Source organism: Pteropus medius, unplaced genomic scaffold (assembly GCF_902729225.1).
Source record: "Pteropus medius unplaced genomic scaffold, Ma_sr-lr_union100, whole genome shotgun sequence".
In the NCBI taxonomy this organism is placed as follows: Eukaryota; Metazoa; Chordata; class Mammalia; order Chiroptera; family Pteropodidae; genus Pteropus; species Pteropus medius.
The window spans coordinates 21,329,432-21,350,709 of NW_024340849.1; the positions used below are offsets into that span (position 1 = coordinate 21,329,432).

General features: G+C 37.7%; 1 protein-coding gene across 2 annotated transcripts in view; it reads left to right on the forward strand.

Annotated features, from left to right (window-relative positions):
* EPG5 (ectopic P-granules 5 autophagy tethering factor) overlaps nt 1-21,278 on the forward strand; it is a 91,550-nt gene that overhangs the window by 44,153 nt on the left and 26,119 nt on the right. For both annotated transcript variants that reach the window (XM_039842528.1, XM_039842524.1), the window contains exons 22-30: nt 100-266; nt 1,054-1,275; nt 3,302-3,425; nt 6,849-6,993; nt 10,059-10,230; nt 12,420-12,582; nt 16,523-16,665; nt 17,878-18,034; nt 20,534-20,728. In XM_039842528.1, the coding sequence (XP_039698462.1) occupies nt 100-266; nt 1,054-1,275; nt 3,302-3,425; nt 6,849-6,993; nt 10,059-10,230; nt 12,420-12,582; nt 16,523-16,665; nt 17,878-18,034; nt 20,534-20,728 (1,488 nt within the window). The remainder of the gene's footprint in view (nt 1-99; nt 267-1,053; nt 1,276-3,301; nt 3,426-6,848; nt 6,994-10,058; nt 10,231-12,419; nt 12,583-16,522; nt 16,666-17,877; nt 18,035-20,533; nt 20,729-21,278) is intronic.

Consider the following 21,278-nt stretch of genomic DNA (forward strand, 5'->3'; position numbering starts at 1 on the left):
GAATTGAAAAGTGTTTAGCATCTCATTTGGGTCATTTAGAAAGAGCAGACTGTTTGTAATCGTGTTCATTTCATGGTTGCTCAAGCTTCTCTTTTGTAGAAAGCCCAGGCCCAGCTGAAGCTCCCCATCGTCCCATCTCTCCAGAGGCTGCTGATTTATCGTTGGGCTCACCAGGCTCTCGTCACACCTTCTGATCACCCTCTTCTGCCACTCATTTGGCAGAAATTCTTCCTCCTGTATCTGCACCGGCCAGGAGCACAATATGGGTAGGGTACCCAGTAGATTAAGTTTCTGTGAATCCATTCCTGCCTTTGCACTGCTCTGCTGCTCTGTGTTCTTTGTCTGTGGTGGGCGAGTTAGAATCATCCTCTGGCTAGGAATCTCCCTCCCTGTTTCACATTTATTAGCCTAGACCTTTTTTGAGGGTATCTTGTGGCTACTTCCATACCCAATATGGTGAAGATAACATCCTGGAACATGGCAAGGTTTAGCATAGAACCTCTGGAGGTGCAAAGGGAGAGAAACTGCCCCAAACAGGCTGCTTGTGTGACTGTCATGGGACTCGTTTGAGGGGACTGGTGATGGGTAGTGCAGGTGTGGTTAAAGGCCATGCTATGTCTGTCAGCCCTTGGGCTGTGCCTGGGAGTGTCCAATGTTTCCATGGATATGAAGGGACTCTGGCCAGCTGGAACTGTCCACTGTTACCCACTGTTGATCTCTAGCTCAATTCTTACTCACCCTCACTCCCTTAAAACATATAGATGCTAACCTTTGTCACTTCTGTTTTCTACCAGATTGCAGATTGTTCAAGAACAGAGACTGTCTTTAATCTATTGGTGATAATAGCTTGAATTTTCATAGCATTTTTTAAAGACTGCTTTCATATATACTACCTTGTTGGAGCCTCATAATAACCGTTAAAGTAGATATACTATGAATTTAATGAGGTATATACACAGCGATAATAAATTGACTTGTTAATTGCGATTTTGTGTCATATAGGAAGAACATCTTGTGTTGATTTTGTCGTGATCTGTGCTTGTATTTTTAAAGGTTGCCCATAGATGGTTGTATTGGAAGAAGGTTTTTCCAAAGCCCTGCTCATATCAATTTGTTGAAAGAACTGAAGAGACGCCTGACTGAGGTGGCCGACTTCCACCACGCTGCCAGCAAGGCCCTCCGTGTTCCAGCAGAGGGCAGTGAAGAGTCACCAGGGAGCCAGGCTGGCACGTCTGGTTATCTGACTTCACCAGAACTGCACATGGAGCTTGTGAGGTGACACATGGTTTTTTACCCATTTACGTTATTGTTTGCAGCACAGGGACTGTGCTGGAGCAGTTATTTGTGTTATAAACTGCTAGGTGTTATTCTCTTATTACATTGACTGTGGAAGGCAGTTCTGACTATATGCTTACGTCTTGTAACGTTTGTCTTTTATGTTCCTTTTGAGAAATGAATCAGCAGTTTGGATATACCTCTGTCAAGTACCTGGAATCTGAATGAAAGATCTTAAACCAGCGGGCCGATGTTCTCTTTTATGTAAAAACAGAAACAAACCCAAACAATTGGTTATAGCATGTAAACTGGGGGTCCCCAACCCCCAGGCTGTGGACCAGTAGCGGTCTGTGGCCTGTTAGGAACCGGGCCGTACAGCAGGAGGTGACTGGCAGGCGAGCGAGCGAAGCTTCATCTGTGTTTGCAGTCGCTCCCCAGCGCTAGCATCACCGCCTCAGCTACACCTCAGATCATTAGGCATCGGATTCTCATAGGAGCACTGGTCCCTGGTGCCACAAAGGTTGGGGACTGCTGAATAATAAACAACTAGCAAAGCCTGCTAAAATAGTTCTCTACAAGGAGTAAATGACTAAGGCACGGTTCTTTAAGTGAGGGTTTATAGACTCTCTAGAGGATTCCAGGATCCTCCTGGGGTAGGGTAGGATCTAGTAATTTCTCAAAACTGCTTCTAAAATCAGGCACAATACTGACATCTCCAGAAGGCTGAGAACTCTGAAGTAAGTTAGGAGCCCTTTCACACTATTCTTTGACCTTTCATTTATAAGCTTGCTGTAAACCAGATATTAGGCTTGTAAATTAAGACTTAATAAAATTGGCTCTAATTAACTCTGAGTACAAAATGTCTTGGTGATGACACCCAATGATTTGAGCCAGCACTGAGGCTTCAGGTTTGACCTCCGAGCCCGTAGGGCTGTCTTTTAACCTCTAGAATGATTTCTCCCTTTGCTTTGCTTGCTTGAAGGAAAACTTATTTTTAACCAGGCTTACTCAATGGGAAGGCTTTATCTTTGAACATTTAGATCAGCCAAGAAAGGCTTTGGTGTTCCTTTCTGCCTGTCTTAAATTCCCCTTCCTCTGGCATGTTGGTAAAATGGCCGTCTAATCAAATCAGAAGCTAGAAGAGAGATGGGAACCACCTTCTTCCCTTTCAGAGCCTCACAGCCCTGTCCCTGTCTCCTTTCCTACACCAACCACCCCGGAGGTAAAGGAGATCGTTTTCTACTTCACTGAGCAAAGCCGAACCACACTGCCTCCACCCGGTCCCTCACTCAGTCATTCGTGTGCCGGTACCTGGTACCGCTACTACCTGGTGCTGCAAACAGCTGCTTAAAATACCGGTGATTTTAGCCAACTGGACTGTGTGTTTTGTAAAAAACAAAATATCATACAAAAATTTTTAAAGTTTTTACTGGAAAATTGAGATTTTTTTTTAGCCTAGTTTTGTTCTGTTGCTTTTTAAAGGGAACAGGGTGCACACCTGCTGTGTGAGTTCTATTCCTGACTCCTTGAGGCAGGAGATCTGTCAGTGAGCCTAAAGCTGGCAGGTTCTTCTAGTGCATAAGTTGAAAATGGCTTTTAATGTTTTCTTTGAAAGATAGAAAATATGTTTATTTGAATGTTACTTAAACTTTTCAAAGCCCTAAGGCTCACCGTGACTGGATTGCTCAGGAAAGAACAACTCCAAATTCATTTCCTAGGTCTCTGTTAAAATTGCCTTCCCCCGTGTTTACTATGTTGAATCCTGCTTTAATAATAGAGTTCACAGAGCCCTTTCTTCACACCTTTTGTTCTAGCAATATTTGAATCATATTTTAATTATTTGTGACCCATCTTTCTCCCCTGCTGGCCCATGAGCTTCTCAGGAGGGTGGTGGCTGTTGGACACATTTTCTGTATTATGTGCTTCCTATATTTTCATGTAGTAGCGCCAGTGTTCCTGGAGATGTAAGAATCTTCATTTGCCTGCATATCTTTTTGTTTTATACAATTCTGTTTTTTTCTTTTAGGCTCTTCAATGTATATATATTATGGCTAGAAGATGAGAATTTTCAAAAAGGAGATACCTATATCCCTTCTCTACCAAAGCATTATGACATTCACAGGCTAGCCAAAGTGATGCAGAATCAGCAGGTGAAACTATGGCAATATCTCTTTTAGCTTATCTGACTGTAATTTGAATTGATCGCATTATTCGTAATCTAATGGTAAAACCACTTACCGATATGGAAATGGGCTCACTTGGATGGTCATTGCTTTTGTGGATTTTGTCAGTACATAAGTGATATTGACGGGATAGTCCCTTTTGAATCTCCAGCACCACTGTAGCCTCACCTGAAGGCTTGAAACTCAGTTTTAGGGCTCTCTACAATCTGTTAAACAGTCTTCCTCTGTTTATATTCTTTCTTAAACTGTTAGAAGCTGAACACTTCTAAGCAGTCATCTCTACTCCCATAAAAAGTACGGTGTGAGAATTTATTAGCTTCTATATGTTATATAGAAAGTTAATTGCCTGGAGTAGATAAGGAGCTCACCTTTGTTTGGCTTTGGAGGTGACTTACAAAAAACTGAGATGTAGGTATCACAGTTTTTAGTTGCCCTTCTGGAGATACTCAATTCTGTTCTTCACATACTCTAAGCTGTTCTCTCCTTGGCACGCAGAGATGTCTGTGGTCCATTTGTAGACCAAAACTTCTAAATTTTCTCTAAGCTTCTGTTGTGTATGTACATCTCTCCTGTTCCAGTTCCTTTTTCTAGGGACTGAACTATACTGGGCATGACCCCAACATGGGGGCGGGATATAGGAACCTCCATACTTGAGAGACTTTAATTCAGATCTTTAAACCTACTCGTTTCCACATTATATGTAGTATTTCATATCCAGTAGGTGTCTTTGATTTTTTTCCGTTTTCTTTCTGTCTTTCCTTCCGCTGTTCTCTTCTTCTTTTCTTCTCTTCCTTCTATGAGTATTTATTGAATGCCTCTGAGGTGTCAGATATTAATTATATGCCAAAAATACCAAAAGGAATGTGACAAAGTCCCTGCCTTCAAGAGGGTTATTATCAGATGGGGGAGCTACACAATTATTACATCTGGTGATAGATTATAGGAGTAGACTGTGGGAATATAGAGGAACAACACTTGATTCATACTGGGGCTGGAGTGGCAACCTTTGAGCTAAGCCATGAAGAACAAATGAGTGTTGGTCAGGTTGAAAGGAAAGGCATGGTGATGGGAAGGAGCAGAGAGGGTGTTACCAGCAAGAAGACCAGTATGTACAAGACACGGCAGGTGAAGGAGCATGGCGTGTTCTAAAAGGTGCAGGTTGGGGTGTAGGTTCTGTGGAGGACACATGATACCAGAGAGGTAAATAAAGGTTAAACCTCTAAGGGCCATATATAGCTTTCTAAAAAAAATTTTGGATTTTATTTTGAAGTCTGTTTGGAGAGCTATTGAAGTAGCAGGTATGATTAAATAAAGGGGTGAATTAAAAATATATTGAGGAAGAATCAGGATCAGTAGGATTTTTAGATACACAATAGAATTGATTAGTTACACAAGAATCCTCAAATTGCCAGTTTGCGCAGCTAGAGATGCTGTTTACAGAGATAGGAAATACTGGGAGAGGAAGTGTCAAGGGGCTTCAAAGTGAACCCTCTATCAAAGAGTTGGTGGGAAGGGGATATACAGGTCTAGAATTCAGGAATGAGGCAGTCTGGGAAGTGAGGGTTTAATGATAATGAAATATTTAGATTAAGAAGATGGAAACCTGAGGAATAATAATAGCACAGAGAAGTCTGAGAATATAGGGCTAGAGAAATAGGAAAAATAAATAAGTGATCACTGTGTTCTGAAATCCTTTGAATACAGTTCCATTCTCATCTCTTCTTTGTACTCCACATACCATAGCATTACCCAAGGTTTTGCATGGAATAGGTACTTGGTCAGTGTTTTAAAAAATTAATCTTTGCTTTCTTGGTTGTTTCTCTTGATTCCCCAGCATCTACAGAATTAATCGCTTGCTTTTTTTTTAAGTCTTTGCTTGCCATTTGATTTTAAAGCTCATATTTTCGATCTGTAATTCAAGCTCAGAGTTATGTTTTTGTCATTTCTGAGACATCTCTGCTTACCCATCATTAATTCTCATTGTTCTTCTCTAATTGTTAGCCTCTGTCAACACACAGTAGGAGTGTCTGGTATAGCACCTCGAACAGTTTGGTGTATCTAGGATTCAGGCTTGTGGTCAGGATGACTTTGGAGTTCCTCCTCTGAGTTTGGAATGCCTTATGCCGTGGTTAGTTTGGAAAAAATGATTTAGGACTTCATAGCAGTGTGCTAATTGAGAAGCCAGGGACATTTTTTGGTTTAGAGGAATTCTTTAGAACACTTAAAAACCATGGTGCACAAAACCATAGTGTGTATCTGATCCTCTGCTATTACTGTTCGAAGTAGTTTTTAGTGTTCATTGACAGTTGACATTTTTTTTCATTCAAGTCAGTCCACCATTCTGATACGTAGTGATCACCAAAGTGAACTACATAGTCAGAATGTGCAGGGAGCTCACTGGAGTATGGACAGAGAATCCTGGAAATTCTATGTTTTCTCACTTTATTTACTTATTTCACCTTTTACCATGAACAAATTCAGTCATAGAGAAAATAGAATAGCATAATGGGCTTTGTTCCCCTCCCCGCATGTATCATTTGTCTAGTTTCAACTCTAGTCCATCCATGCCCTCCACCATGTTATCTTGGAGCTAATCCTAGAGAGCATTTGCTACATAACGATTTTAAAAGATGAGGATTAAAAAAGTAATAACCCAATAGCATTTACATCTGAAAAACATTAACAATAGTTTCTTAATATCTAACATCTAGTCATTATTCAAATTTCCAGTTGTCTCATACTGTCATAAAAGTTTTATTTTTGTTTATTTTTACAGTTTGAATCAAGATCCATATTTTGTGATTGGTTGATAGCTCTTATAAATCTGTTTAATATATAGCTCTTCTCCTTATCCTTTTTTTCCCTTGAAATTTATTTGTTGAAGAAACTGGTAGTTTGTCCATAGAATTTCCCCAAAGTCTAGATTTTGCTGACTGTATCTTTGTGGTATAGTTTAATATGTTTTTCTGTTCCCTGTATTTTCCGTAAATTGTTTTGGAACCTAGGGCTTGATCTAATCCAAATACAAATTATTTTCAATTATTTTTATTTATTTTTTTATCTCTTAAAAATTTTTGATATTTTCCTATGTCATAAATTTCTTAGCGCAGTAGTGTGTGTATATTTATAAATATACATTTAGCAGGGCTGCTAAAATTATTTTCTCTGATCATGGCACACATGAGACTCCTGCTAAGATTGTTAGAGTATGCATTTTAAACATGATTCATCCTAATGCTGGAGGACTTGAAATGGACCACCTTGTGTTGAAACTTACTGGTTCACTTTATATAAATAACTATACATAAGTAACTATATATAAATATATAGTTACATATTTGAATATATGATTCATCTCTGAAAGTTAAAAATCCTGTGGTTTCATTCTAGGATCTGTGGATGGAGTATTTAAACATGGAGCGCATACATTACGAGTTTCAGGAGACCGTTGGTCTGTGGATGCAGGCCAAGCTCGAGTCCCATTCCACACCCTGCAGTTTGTCATTGCAGCTGGACTTTACTGATCCTTTATTGGGTGAGTCATACATGAACATCAGCCCCTTTGATTGATTGATCGAATGAATGAATGAATCAGAACCATTGAGGGTTAAGTATGAATTGCTTTTTTAGGAGTTCATAGTTAACTTGTCCACCACTTAGGGTTAGGCTAAGCTGTGAATGAGAGAAATCTCCAAAGTAGTAATAGCTTACATAAGATATTTATATTTTCTCATATGAAAGGAGCCTGGAGGCAGGCATTTCAGAGCAGTAGCTTTATTACCTCCCTGCAAGCCTTCAAGGACCCCTGCTCCTCCTATCTTGCTGCCTCACTGTTCTCACATGTGACATCCACTTATGGTCCGAGGTGGCTGCTTAAGCTTATGTGGTCACACTTACATTTCATTCAGCAGGAAGGGGAATCTCCCTCTTTTAAGGACTCTTTCAAGAAGCTACTCACAGGCTTTGTGGTTACAACTCACTGGCCCAAACTGAGACACATGGTTCCACCTGAAAAGGAGAGTGGAAAGGACTAAGTTTGTTCACAGATCATTTTCTCCATGAGGCTTTAAAAAGACATCTGAATTGACTTGCAGTCTGTAAAATGCAACTTTAGATTTTATTATTTTGGATTTGCAGTTTTAAAATTCAAAAGTTCATCTTTTTCTTTTATAAACTCTTTTTCTCTGTATCTGGAACTCTTATCATACAAATGGATCATATTCTCAAAGTATAGTTGGTTGTTTCTCACAGTGCATTTTTCTAGAGAAACAGTTTTATAAATTATCAGTTGGTTTTCTATGCCAGCCCACAAAAATTCATTTACCCTGGAAAGTTGATAGCATACATTACAACAAAAAAAATAACAGAAAACAATATTTGGGGTAACTTACTACTTCATATTACTGAATATATTATTAAAATATAGGACACATAAAATTGTAAATATAATTGTTGACCTTATAATATGTAGTATAAAAGAGCACTGAAATGATTCAGAGAAAGGCAGGAATACCTTCTTGTTCCAGCACTGCCACTAACCAACTACTTAGCTGTGTGATCAGAGAAAAATAGGAGCTTTTCTTGGCTTCAGTTCACTCATCTGTAAGATGAAGATGCTAGACAGTCTCATCTAAGGCTTTTTCTCCCCTCCAACATCTTGCTCTCCACTTTTTCCTCTGAAATAATATAGTTTTTTTCCCCTCAATTATAAAAGTTATATGTGCTCATTGAAAAAAATTTAAACAGTATAGAAAGGTTTGAGCCTTTAGTTTGTTCAGGCACTGTCCCAGCACTTTGTATGTATTAACTTAGTCCTCCCCCTGAGGCGTAAGGTGGTGAGGTAACTTGACCAAGTCACAGAGCTGCTAAGTGGTAGAGCCACTTGGCTCCAGAGACCCTGCTCGTCATCACTTATCGTCCTTTCTCTTGTTTCTGGTGATCAGTACAGGTTGCAATTCTAAGTGAAATTAAGCCCTAGGTTTTTAAATAACAAGTTCCAGGTTTTTCTCAGATGAGCAGGTTAGATGATGATGATGTCAAATGATGGAACTTATGATTGTAGGAAAATTTTATTGCACACTTATGACGCCGACTTCTTTTTCTTAAATTTGTTTTGTTAGCTTTATAATTGTTGTCATTTGTGGTCTGGAGTGGTGATTATGGTTAAATAGGCTCTGAATTAAAATTTTTATGTCTTTTATTTTACATTTAAAATATTTTCCTGGATTTTTCTTTCATGATGATAAGAGATATTGAGTTTGAAAGAGCCTCCACTTTTCCTTTAGACTCACGACCTTAAAATGTTTTAAAGAAACCCAAACATAGTCAGGAGTCTTATCCAGTGATAAATATCCTACTTCGTAACATTCTGTGCCAAGAGTGGTAGTTCTAGTGGAAAAACCCCAGCTGTAAGGGACGATCCTGTACTTGACCTGCTTGGAATGTTAAATTCCATCTGAGGTACAAATAATACAAGTCTTTTTATGCCAAATGAAGTCATGGCTAGTAAATCTTCTTTACTTTTTCTTAACAAGAATAGAAAATTGAATGTTACATCTGGAATGAAGTCAGAAATTCAAAATAGTTCCATAAGCACTTGTTGACTTGACTTATGACTTGACATTTTCTTGACCTCTCTTGTCCCCTGTTATCTTACTGTCTAAAAGAATCAGGTATGTGGCGGGTTTTCTTCATGTTCTTCATTCCCTAACTGCTGTGTGGTATGTGTATAGCAGTGAAGAGAGAGAGGTGGAGGACAGGAATTTATTGGACACCTGCTGTGTGTTCAGCTCTGTAGTAGCTGTAGAAATATAAACATTTAACTTGGATTGACCAGTATTAGACCATGTGCAAAGTTGGATGGTACAGATTTACCTTTATTTTTCTTATATGACACCTGATTTTTTTATTTGGACTCCATAAATCATTTATTGAGTTAATGAATAAGTAAATGAATGATTATATGACTATATAAACATAGGTTCTATAGGAGTTTGTGCTCATGTCTTTATTCATTTTAACTCTGCTACTCTTAGCCTTCCTTTTTAAACCTTGGCCTAATTTAAGATTTTTCACTCAGCTGTATTCCATAATGCTCATTCCTTTTTCTCCTATTCCTATAAGGTTTATCTGGGTGGTTGCATTAAACCCTTAACAGGGCTACCTGCCATAATCCCCCAGTCCCTTGTCTGGTGATAGCTACCATCTTTCTCAAGCTTGCTTAGAGCTGTTCACTAGATCCCCTTTGTACTAGTATAAGTCCAAACACCTTAGCGCATCATGCAAGGCTATTTCGAGTAGTAATTTAAGATTGTGAGCTTTAATTCTTTAACTATCATTAAGACTTTTTGAGGGTAGGAATTTTATTTAATCCTACTTCATGTTCTTGATCTCCTAGCTCCTGGTAGAATATTTTTAGGCCTGTGAGTGCTCCCTCAAAACTTACAAGTCATAAAGAGTAGTGATTTTATTCATTTAGGCCTATTCTGTAGGTCTACGACATTCTTTGTGAAGGTAACAGGCCTGGGCTTTGCACATACTTAGTACATTACTACCTAGTAGTAGCCATTACTCAATAAATATGCCTTTATTTTCTTTCAGCTAAAGAGAGGGTTTTAAGTAACTTGCGGAAGCACGAGGCTCCCCAACCTCCCCTTGTTCTGCACCTAGTGAAGCCTCCTGTGCCAATTATTTCCACTGCTGTGCTCCAGAGTCAGAAGGACACCACCCAGCTGGTACGCACAGACCTGAATCTGTTGCTACAACAGGCCAGGTAAGACCATGAGACCGCCAGGATCATGCTTCAGTGCTTGCTCCCTTGACAGCCTGGGTGATTTAGTGCCTGGACAGTCTTCCGCATCAGCATTCTCACCAGGAAAGTAATTTGAGACTGGCCCAGACAGTTAGTTTAGTTTACCAAGTTGTGACAAGTGTTTTAATTTCACTTTGAAATCTTGTGGTACTTTCATGGACTATAAATTTTACATGTTTCCTGTGGTGGCATTTGTGAGTGTCAGCAGTGCCCCCTCAGTTTCTCCTGAGGAGAGCTTCTGCTAATAGAGGGTTGTGTTTAAAGATTGTGAAATGAGGTTTACTTACTTTTGTCACTGCCTTTGTTTCTAACTTGCCATATTCTTTTAAAAATTGGCACAGGCACTTGATCCAAGTGCAGGAAAGTGATTTAATGTTCTGAGTTCACGAGCGATAGATACAGAATGATCAGCTGTTTAAGGTTTTGATTCTAGCTTGCCATCTAGTGAGAAGAAGGAGGTGTGTGGAGTAAGTCTGTTTTATGACGGAATAGAGTCTTGTCTTTGCAAGTCTCATGGGAATCAGTTTCTTATTGGCCTTTTTCTCCTTGGCTCTTTTGGTCTAGGCATTTATTGTGTGTGTATGTTGTGTATGCACACAACAAACATACATACACATGCACGTGCTCACTTGTATGTCATTATAATAATAACTACAGTTAGAATAGTATTGATACCCATGTAAACAATTAGCCTTCTCCATTTTTTAACAACTCAGTTTGAGTTGCTAATACCTAAGAAATCAATGGTACTTACATTAACTAGTTAAATTAGGATAGTTAAATTAGGATGGAATTCTCATTTATTCTTGTATATTTAAGGGTCCATTTATTTAGGTTCTAAAGAAGTTTTATATTGACTTTATTTGGGTGACATTGGTTAATAAAATTATATAGATGTCAAGTGTACAATTCTATACTACATTATCTGTATATTGCATTGTGTGTTTACCACCCAAAGTCAAATCTCTTTCCGTCACCACCATATATTTGACTCCCTTTACCCTTATCTGTCTCCTTGCCAACACCCTTTTCCTATGGTAACCACTAAACTGTTGTCTGTATTTATGAGGTTTTGTTTGTTTGTTTTTAGTTTTATATTTTACGTATAAGTGAAATCATACTCTTCTCAGTCCTTCCCATCTGACTTATTTCGCTTAGCATGATTATCTCAGGATCAATCTGTGTTGTTGCAAATGGCAGTATTTCATCTCTTCTTATGGCTGAGAAATATTCTCTTGTATATATGAACCACGTTTCTTTATCCAGTCAGCTATTGAAGGACACTTCGGTTGTTTCCATGTATTGGCCACTGTGAATAATGCTGCAGTGAACATTGGGGTGCATATATCTTTACAGATTGATATTTTCAAATTTTGGGGGTAGATAGCCAGAAGAGGGATTGCTGGGTCATATGGTAATTCTTACTTTTTGTAGGACCCTCCATACCGTTCTTCTCTATAGTGGCTGCACCAATTTACAGTCCCACCAGCAGTGTGTGAGGGTTCCTTTTTCTTCGCATCCTCTCCAGCATTTGTTATTACTTGTCTTGTTGATCATAGCTATTCTAGTGGTTATGATTTGCATTTCCCTAATACCTAATGAAGTTGAGCATCTTTTCATATATCTGTTGGCCATATGTATGTCTTCTTGGGAGAAGTGTCTGTTAGGTCCGCTGTCCTTTTTTAATTGGATTGTTTGTTTTTTTGTTGTCGTTGAGTTGTATGAGTTCTTTATATATAATTGTGAATATTTGCCCCTTTTCGGAAGTGGTGTTTGCAAATATCTTCTCCTATTTGGTTGATTGCCTCTTTGTTTTGTTGATGGCTTCTTTTGCTGTGCAGAAGCTTTTTAGTTTGATATAGTCCCATTTATTTAATAACCACTGTTGATATAATACAGATTCTAAATGGAGCTTTATTTCTAGCTAAAAAAGTTGTCCCACTTTTCCTTCTTTTCTTTACTTTCTGGCTAGCCTGACTGCCAGAGGATTCGGGTAAGTCTTGGCAAACACATCTTTGGTCTTATTACTGTGGAATACTTGTGTCTGTCTTGCTGTGCTCTAATGCAGGCTGGGGCTAACTGGAAGCCTTTTTCACTTATCATGAAACCTTGTCTGAGACTTTCTTTTACCTCCTGACGATGTTTTTCAGAACTGCTGCTCTTCGGGAATCTCAGCAGGTTGCCCTGGATAGTGAGCTGTTGGACACAATGCCCAAACAGTATGTTAACCGAGAAGAACAGGCCACACTGCATTTGGAGTGTAGAGGCAGTAGTGGTAAGAAATGCCAAGGAGCATCAGTTATAACAGTTCAGGTAAGACTGTTTAACTTTCTTCATAATTCAGAATTTTAATTGAGCCCCTTATAATTGGCATATCATTGAGAAAGACTGAAAGAAGTATAAGCAGATGTTCCACGTCCCAAAACATTTAATAGTTTTTGATGGGCGTGAAGACTCGCACAGAGCTAATCACATATTTCCATAAGTGCTGATGGAATAGAAATTCAAAGAAAGATTCTTAGAAAGAGGGCCTTAAACCGATCTTTAAAGATTTTGATAATGATAATTTGAATACAGTTAGAAGGAATAAGGGAATGGTGTGACCATGACTTCATCTAGGGGTCAGTGGCTAGATCAGTGTTTTTCAAGTTGTTTTTGGAAGTGATGGTAGGAATCCACATTGGAAAGGATGATCACTTGGGAGCCTGGTCATGTGCTCGGCCTCTGGGGAGCCACTGAAGGCATACGTGGGAGGGACCTGCGGAAAGCAGATCAGTTGAGTGGAGCCTGCCAACAGGCAAAAGAAGAGATATGCAGCAATGTGATTAAATATATTCACTTGTCTCTAGAGTCACTTTTTTGAGTTGGAAATAGAGTTAAGTTGGATCTGTGACTACGTCATAAGGACTTTAGAATGGAAGTTTAGCCTTGGCCACCGTGACATAGCACTTACTTTATGCCAGGCACTTTTAAACACTTTACAGAACTTAATTTATCCTCACTACAACCCTTTGTGGTGGGAATTTTAATGATCTGCATTTTTCAGGTGAAGAACTAGAGGCATAGAGAGGTTAAGTTACATACCCAAGGTGACACAGCCAGTGAGTGGCAAAACCAGGAAGACCCCAGGTTTTGCTACAGAGCACATGCCCCTTAATCATGGCATCTCATTCTTTCTGCATGGATTCCCTGAGCTGGGAGAGAAATGCTTAGAGATAGGCGCCACCCGCTCCCTGACTACATTTGTACAAAAATAGATCCTCTTTTTGTTAACTTTTAGAAGTTGGGGAAAATTAGTTTTACTGACTCTTGGTTGTCTTTCAAACATTTCTCTTCTTTTTGTGCCATTCCATACTTTAACAATTCTAAAATATTCTCCATCAATCTCCTTGGGAGACTTTCTTTAAAATATCTTCTTAGAAATAACATTTATATTGGTATTTTTCATTACCTTTAGAACATATTTCCAATAAAATAACATTTGTATGCATCTAAAGTTAGAAAATTTGATCCAGAATGTAATCAGTGATTAGAGAATTCTTAGATCGTATCAATTTTTAAAATCAACTTCATGGGAAATAACTTTATATTTTAAATATACATGTTAAAATTAAAATGCAAAAGTATATTTTAATATAATTTTAATGGCTCATTTATGAAAATATCAGATTATATGATGAAAATATTTTATTGCTTACTGGAATTTTTCTGGGCGAGAAAGCCCTGGAAATTTCCAGCCATCTGCAAGTGTTTGAACTATGTATAGCTTGTTTGGGGTATACAAAAGCCAAACATATTTTATGAGAATTGAGACATGCTTCTCCTGTGGTTGCCTCTCCTAATAGAAGCCTCTGATGATTCAGTGATAATCTCTGAGGAAATGGGGTAATTTATAATAGGGTTCTTTGTGTTGTACTTTGGCATTGCGAGCATGTTTGCTGGACTCAGAATTGATTTATTGTCATGTGAAAAATTTCTTTATTCCTAGAAATGAAAGATGGAAAAGACCCACTGAGGGCCTCACATTATTGTAAAAAACTCACAGAAGCACATGCTATGTCCAATTTTTAAATTTCTTTGTCTACTTAAAGTGACTCAAGCGGCGGGACTTCCCATGCTGCTTTGTTCTATTGTCTGCAACTACTTGTAATTATGAGCTGGTAGTCTATTCAGTCTCTCTCACCCTCTGTTCTAGTAAGAACAGAAAATTTTCAACAGTGGTGAGAGCAAAAATAAGTAGACTAGGAAGTAATGATAATTTTGGGTTGTTTTTGGTGAGAATATCTAAACTTTCCTATACTGGTTGGTTTTCTTTTATTCTTCAGCATTAGAGGTTTCTACGATGTAGGGTGGCAGTTTTAAAGTTCAAGCTACAAAATGTCTCTTTACATGTTCCAGTCAAGTGAACTTCTGTTCTTTATCTCTTGTCCTCTGTGTTTCCACTTCCCTGTATTCTCACTGTCTTCCTTCCTTTTCTCAGATTCTTTCTTCTTGTTTGGCTGTTCCTCTCCAGGCCAGCCAAGGGCTGGACCCTCAAAGACCCAGTCCAATTGTAATTGATAACATATTGGGCAAAATAGCTGACTGCACATACTCCTAATCACGTTTTAGGCTATTAAATATTGATTCGTCATATGAAAATTTTGAGATTTAATATTTGTATTGATGCAGTATGTAGTTTGATGGAAGTAATTTAATTTTTTACTTTTCATATCTCCAATAGCAGAAATTAAAGTAATTATCGTTAACATATTTTTGGAGAGTCACTTTCATAACTTTTGATTCATTCTAACAGCTTATTTTTTCTTTAAAATAAGTTTTGTAAAGATTTTTTTTTTTTTTTAACCACAACAGTGGTGCATTTTATAGAAGAAAGTTATCATTATGATCGTAAAAAGTAGGTGCTCAGTGTACTGTTAGCTGTGCTGTGTAAAGCAAAACAAATAGGACCGTTGCCCTTAAGGAGCTTTTGATTTGGAATTTATGATAATAACCTTGGCAGGGACATAAGGGCCTTCGTTAAATAAGTTTGTGAATTAAGTGTTTACATTATTTACAAACGAAGGCTATCTGTGATCATTGCAGTGGTGGCTGAAGACTGGGTTTTGGCAGGTGCATATAAAGGAAAATGTAAGCTCTACTGCTCACCCATGTGATTGTGGAAAACCATTTAAGGAAAATGTGGGATTTAAAACTCCTGCCTTCTAAATGTTCTGGTTTTTTCAGTGTTCTCTGCTATGCCTCAGTTCTCTAGTCTGCTTTAAAGGCCTCTCCAAGACAGGGCCCCTGTTCCCCAGTCTGGTGGTACTGTACTCTTCAGCCCCGCAGCTTGGCCCTCTATCCTCCCATTCCCCACGTGTACCACATAGGTTCTGTCTTTGTGTTGCAGCCTGAGACTAGGATATTCTCTGGCCCCTAACACATCCAAAAAAAGACACTAAAAATACACAAACAAAGCTTCTATATAGGTCACCGTCAGTTAATTAAAGAAAGGAATATTAACCTTCTCAAGTAGGAAAGATAAAGAAAAGATAGTCTTTTAAATTGACATAAATTTAGTTTTTTTTGAAAAGCCCAACAAATTCTCCTTATTTTTCACATCTGCACTAAGAACCAATAAAATTTTTTCCAAAGACCAGCTTTCAGGCACCACTGAATTGATCAATGGTTCTTTTCTTAGGCATGCAACTGACTTGGGCACTTCCCATATTTTATATTGCTGTTTGCTTTATAAGTATATGCTTTTTCTTTCTTTGAAAATTGCAAATATTTTATTAACAGCATCTGTACCCTTCTTTTTTTATGTTGGGCACACATGAGATACGCAGCCCGAGTGTTTTGAGTTTAATCATATGTGCTGTTGGTTTGGGTGGACAGAGGAGTGAAAGCTCTGAGGAGGGATGATCAACAGAGGGGGGCTTGATGTGCTTCAGAAAAGGCCTCAGTGGTGGAAGATGAGTGTATTTTTGATGAAAATTGGAGTGTTGAAACGTAAGTGACAGAGCATATCCTACAAAAGACTTTGAACCAATGATAAACTAATTCAGATTTGATCCTTTAGGAAAAACCTGAGATTCTTGAATACTTTTTGACAATTTTTCCTATCTGTCAGGTTCAACGGAGAGTTTTGAGTTATAATATTAATGTAGTAATAGTCTTTTCATCATATGCTTGGTAAAAATATGTAAGAAAATATCTGCTCTGGAAACATGTAGGGGCAAAATAATCTGTTGACCACTTTAATTTTTGTTAGTTTGAAGGTATGCATAAGAACGAAGCAATAAGCCAACAGCTTCATGTTTTACGAAAAGAAGTAAAGCAGTTGCAAGCAGAAGCTTCTAAACCACCACCACTTAACATTGTGGAAGCCGCTGTGCATGCAGAAAACTTGATTACGTAAGTTTTGAGGACATTATACTTTAAAATATTCTTTTGTTGATAGTAATCATACCACCCTCCCAAAACCACTAATTAAATTAGTACAAGGAGTGGAAAATTGGCCTTTGGGCCAAATCTGCCTTGCCACCTATTTTTATAAATAAAGTTTTATTGGAGCACAGCCATGTCCATTTATTAATGTCTATGGCTTTTATGCTGCAGTGGCAGAATTGAGTAGTTGTAACAATTTATGGCCCATAAAGCATAAATATTCATTATCTGGCCCTTTATAGAATAAGTTTGCAGACTCCTGAATTACTAGATGTTATAGTACATTGAAATTCAATCATGGCAAGATTTAATGCGTAAGTTTTATATCAAAGTCACATTTACCTAGGAAGTCATCATTGTCAACTCAGGTAATTGAGCACAGTTTGCAGTGGACTTGCTCATGAGAATTAGGGCTCTCAACTATAGTTCCCAACTTGCATTTGGCCACTGTGATTTTCTCTTGGAGCTCCTAGCTTACTCTCACCATCCTCTTTCTTCCCAAAACCACCAGGGCATGACTTGGGGGAGGGGAGGTTGACTCTGCCTTTCACTTTAAGGTGACTCCACATTCTAGTACCAGCAACTAATCCCCCGGTAGATTGAGATGGTGACATGGAGAGGGACATGAATCTTTCTATGGGTTGAACTGGGGGGCCTGGAAAGGAGGAGGGGATAAGGTGAATAAGAGGCTGATGTTTCATTTACTAGTAAAGGGACTCAAAAAAGTGTCAAAATTAGAAGAGATTCCTTTATGATCTTATTCTATACAAAAATCTTTATTTTCAACCTGAGTCACTGTTTTGGATTTTAAACTTTAGAGAAGTCAAAGTTCTTTTTTAAAAATATATATTATATAAGGAATACATGAAGTTAAATAAATAAATAGTACATTACATACGAAATGTAAAAAATTTTGATAAGGGTGAGACTGTTAATTAGCTCTTAAAATACAGCTGACTTTTTTACCCTATGATGGCACAAAGTCATTTTTATGTATTGAAAATAAGATGTTGGGTCAAGCTGGAAAATAACCCATGAAATATTTCTAAAGCGACATTTGTATGGGGCCCTGAGGACTCTTAAGAATATTACCTGAGAAATGTAGAGTAGCAAAGAACTACTTGTTGGTCTGGATTCTCATACTGTAAACCAATAGTCTAAACCTGCATTTTCCCTCAGGGCCCTAGTGAATACTTACAAGTTGCAGCCTACTCCTAGGATTCAGAAGGTTGGCATTAGCCTCTTCTTTACCGTTGTGGATTACGTCAGGGATGAGACCCAGCGTCATCCTCCCACAAGGCAGTTCTTTACTTCATGCATTGAGATTTTGGGACAGGTAAGGCTATTCTGTGTTGTTAGCCCTTTTCTAACATAATGAGTCCTTACAGTGTCTTCATTAGATATAGTCAGGGTTGAACTTCAGACTTGTAGGTTCAGAGTCTGACCTAAGTCAGAAGTAAGTCCCTTTGAATTGTTGGCTTCTCAAGATGTCATTAGGATTGTTGGTATAGAATTTGCTTCTCATACAAGACATAATAAATTATTCATGTTTGAAAGCCTCTGGGGAGACATCAGATTCTATCATATGTTGTTGGTGTTACCAATAGCATCTCCGAAGCTCTTTATTGTTTATAAAATGCTTTCCGATTCATTATTTTATGTATTTTGCTCTCACAGTGACTCTCTGTGATTGATGTCATTCTCATCTTAAAGATGAGAAAACTGGGCTCTAAAAGATTAAATGCCTTGCCTAAAGAATACAGCTGGTGAGCGCTGGAACTGAGACTGGGCCTCTGTCTTCTAACTCTATATTCAGTGCTCCACCTCCCGCTGCTGCCTCCCAGTTACTATTCTCAGTCTCCATTTATTTATTTGACTTACTGTTAAAATATGGCTTTTAACAAGAGCAAGGGCAGTGTATCCATGCAGATTTATGAAATATGTCATAAAAGAAAGGACAGCCACCTGTTGGAAAATATGCCAACACTAATTAACTATGTATTCTCACCCAAATTCAATTGATTAAGTACTTGTTTATTGGATATTTTTAAGGAGCTGATGCTGAGCAGATAATAAAATAGATTTTTTAAAGTAGTGTTTTCCTGATTATAAAACTGATGTGTTCTTATTGTAAGCAATGCAGAGAGTATTGAAAGTATAAAGAGGAAAACTTCCTCAGGATCCTAACTATCTGGAGATAATGGTTACAGAGCTAACATTTCATTATAGTTTATCTCACATATGTATGTGTATTAGTGTATGTGTGTATATGTGAAAATGATATAGTATCCCTACATGTAGGTAAATAGATGGATAGATAGGTAAACACTCAAATGGGCACACAATTTTGTACCCGCTTTTTTCATTCAAACACATCTTTTAGACATTATTCCGTATTCTTACAGACCTGCATCATGGTATTTAATATGTGGTGTTCCATGGTACAGATATTGTAATGTATCAAGACAGTGCCCTTTGAATGGATATGTAAGTAGTTTGTTTTGCTGCAGAAGCCTGAGGTAGCTTTACGTATCTTTGTGAACTTGGTGGTCTTTTTTTTTCTAGGATAATTTCTTAGAAGTATGAGTGCAATGTCGAAGGGACTAGCATTTGCTGTATATTGTCACACACTCTTCTGGGAAGTTTGTACCTATTTACATTGTCATTGCAGAGTCTGAGTTTATTATTCTCCATATCGTAACCTACAGTAGGGATGATTGGTTACTTTTCAGTCTTGCTAATCTAATAGGGGAAGTGATACTTTATTATTATTATTTTATTTATTTTATTATTATTATATTTCTTTAAGTATTTGTTAAGTTGCATCACTTCATATGTTTTGGCTATTTATATTTTTTTGTGATTTGCTGGTTATTGTTCTTTGAATTTTTTTTTTTTTGGAGAGTTTCTTGTGTTATTGCTTTTGAAAGAGCTCTTCGGACTATTAATCTGGTATCTGGAATGTATTAATATTTTTACTTTGTAATTTTCCCTTAATTTATGATACTTTTTGCCTTACAGAAGTTAAAAGTTTTATCAGTTCAAATCTGTCTGTTCTTTTATCGTTGTTATTTTAATTAATTTATTTTTATAGTGACATTGATTAATGAAATCAGTTTCAGCTGTACACTTTAACAGTAAGGCATTTATATGTTTGCACTACGTGTTCACCTCCCATAGTTAGGTTTCTTTTTGTCACCACATATTTGACCCCCTTTGCCCCACCTACCTCCCCCCAACCCTTCCCCTGACCCCCTTTTATTATTTTTGCCTGTGGTCAAATTTATCAAAGCCTTCCTGACCCTGAGATTATGTAAATATTTGCTTATATTCTAGTACTTTTAAACATTAGAACCAAGTTAAAACAATGTGAAGTTACCCTGATTATATATTAGTTGTAAAGGTTAGCTTTTTAAAAGTATTAAAAGCATATCAGTAAAATTTATAACCTAGAAGTTTTGTCTTCTTGACAGAGCAGAATCACTTTGGATACTTAATAATCACAGCAGGTAACTTGCAAATTTCTGGATTCAAATTACTCCAATATTTTAATCTTTAACTATTTTTTAACTATTTTTTAAATATAGTTAATTGAGAATTTGCTCTATATGGCCTGTTCAAATCAAATTAATGGATTATCCGTAATTCTTAATATCACCTACATTGGAAATAATAAGTTTATCTATGTTGGTTTTAGATTTCTTTTGAATGTTTTGTATTTTCATTTAGAAAAGAAATCTACTTACCTTATCTACTACAGCTTAAAACGTGGTTGCTTAAATGCAGGTTGGGGAGTGGAGAATCTGGTAGCATTTTCCCCTTTTATTATTTCAAGGTGTTCATCAGTGGCACTAAATCAGAATGCAAAAATGTGCTTGAGACCATTCTGAAGAACAGAAGGCTCTGCTCTCTCTTGTCTCCTTTCTTCACTCCCAACGCTGCTCCCACAGAGTTCATACAACTGTATGAGAAAGTGGTGAAGTTCCTGAGTGAGGACAACAGTGACATGATTTTCATGCTGCTAACCAAGGTGAGATGTGACAATCCTGACGTTATCACTGAAACGTAGACACTGTTGTTTCCCACTCTATAGGAATGAAAGGCGCTTTGGAGTTTTGTTTCCACGTAGACCATAGGGTCACAGGCCCTTCTCATATTTTGCATTATCTTTTACGCAGCCCGAACCCACAGTTTTATCTCATGGAGGCGTCAGTTGTGCTGTGTGGGGCAGTCTTATTCCACCATAAAAAGGACCTAGCTTCCAAGACCTCTAAAACTCAGTACGGTTTTTAATTATTCATAGTAATAATTTAATACATTCTTCTTTTGAATTTATCCTGAATTTATGCCTAAATTGTGTTTGTTAAATGAGTTGTGCTATGTCCAAGTCTCTCCTATTTGGAAAAAGCCACATCTAAGCAAATTGCCTTTGTCCTCATTCCAAGTAGAATGTTAACCCAGACCAAGGCCATGGATTTACTTCACCAGGTGAGAATTTGAGAGCCTTAGCTATTTTGCCTTCAATTGTATTTCTGTGACATTTATGAGTCATAAAACCTGGTAATTTTTGGGGTCCTAGA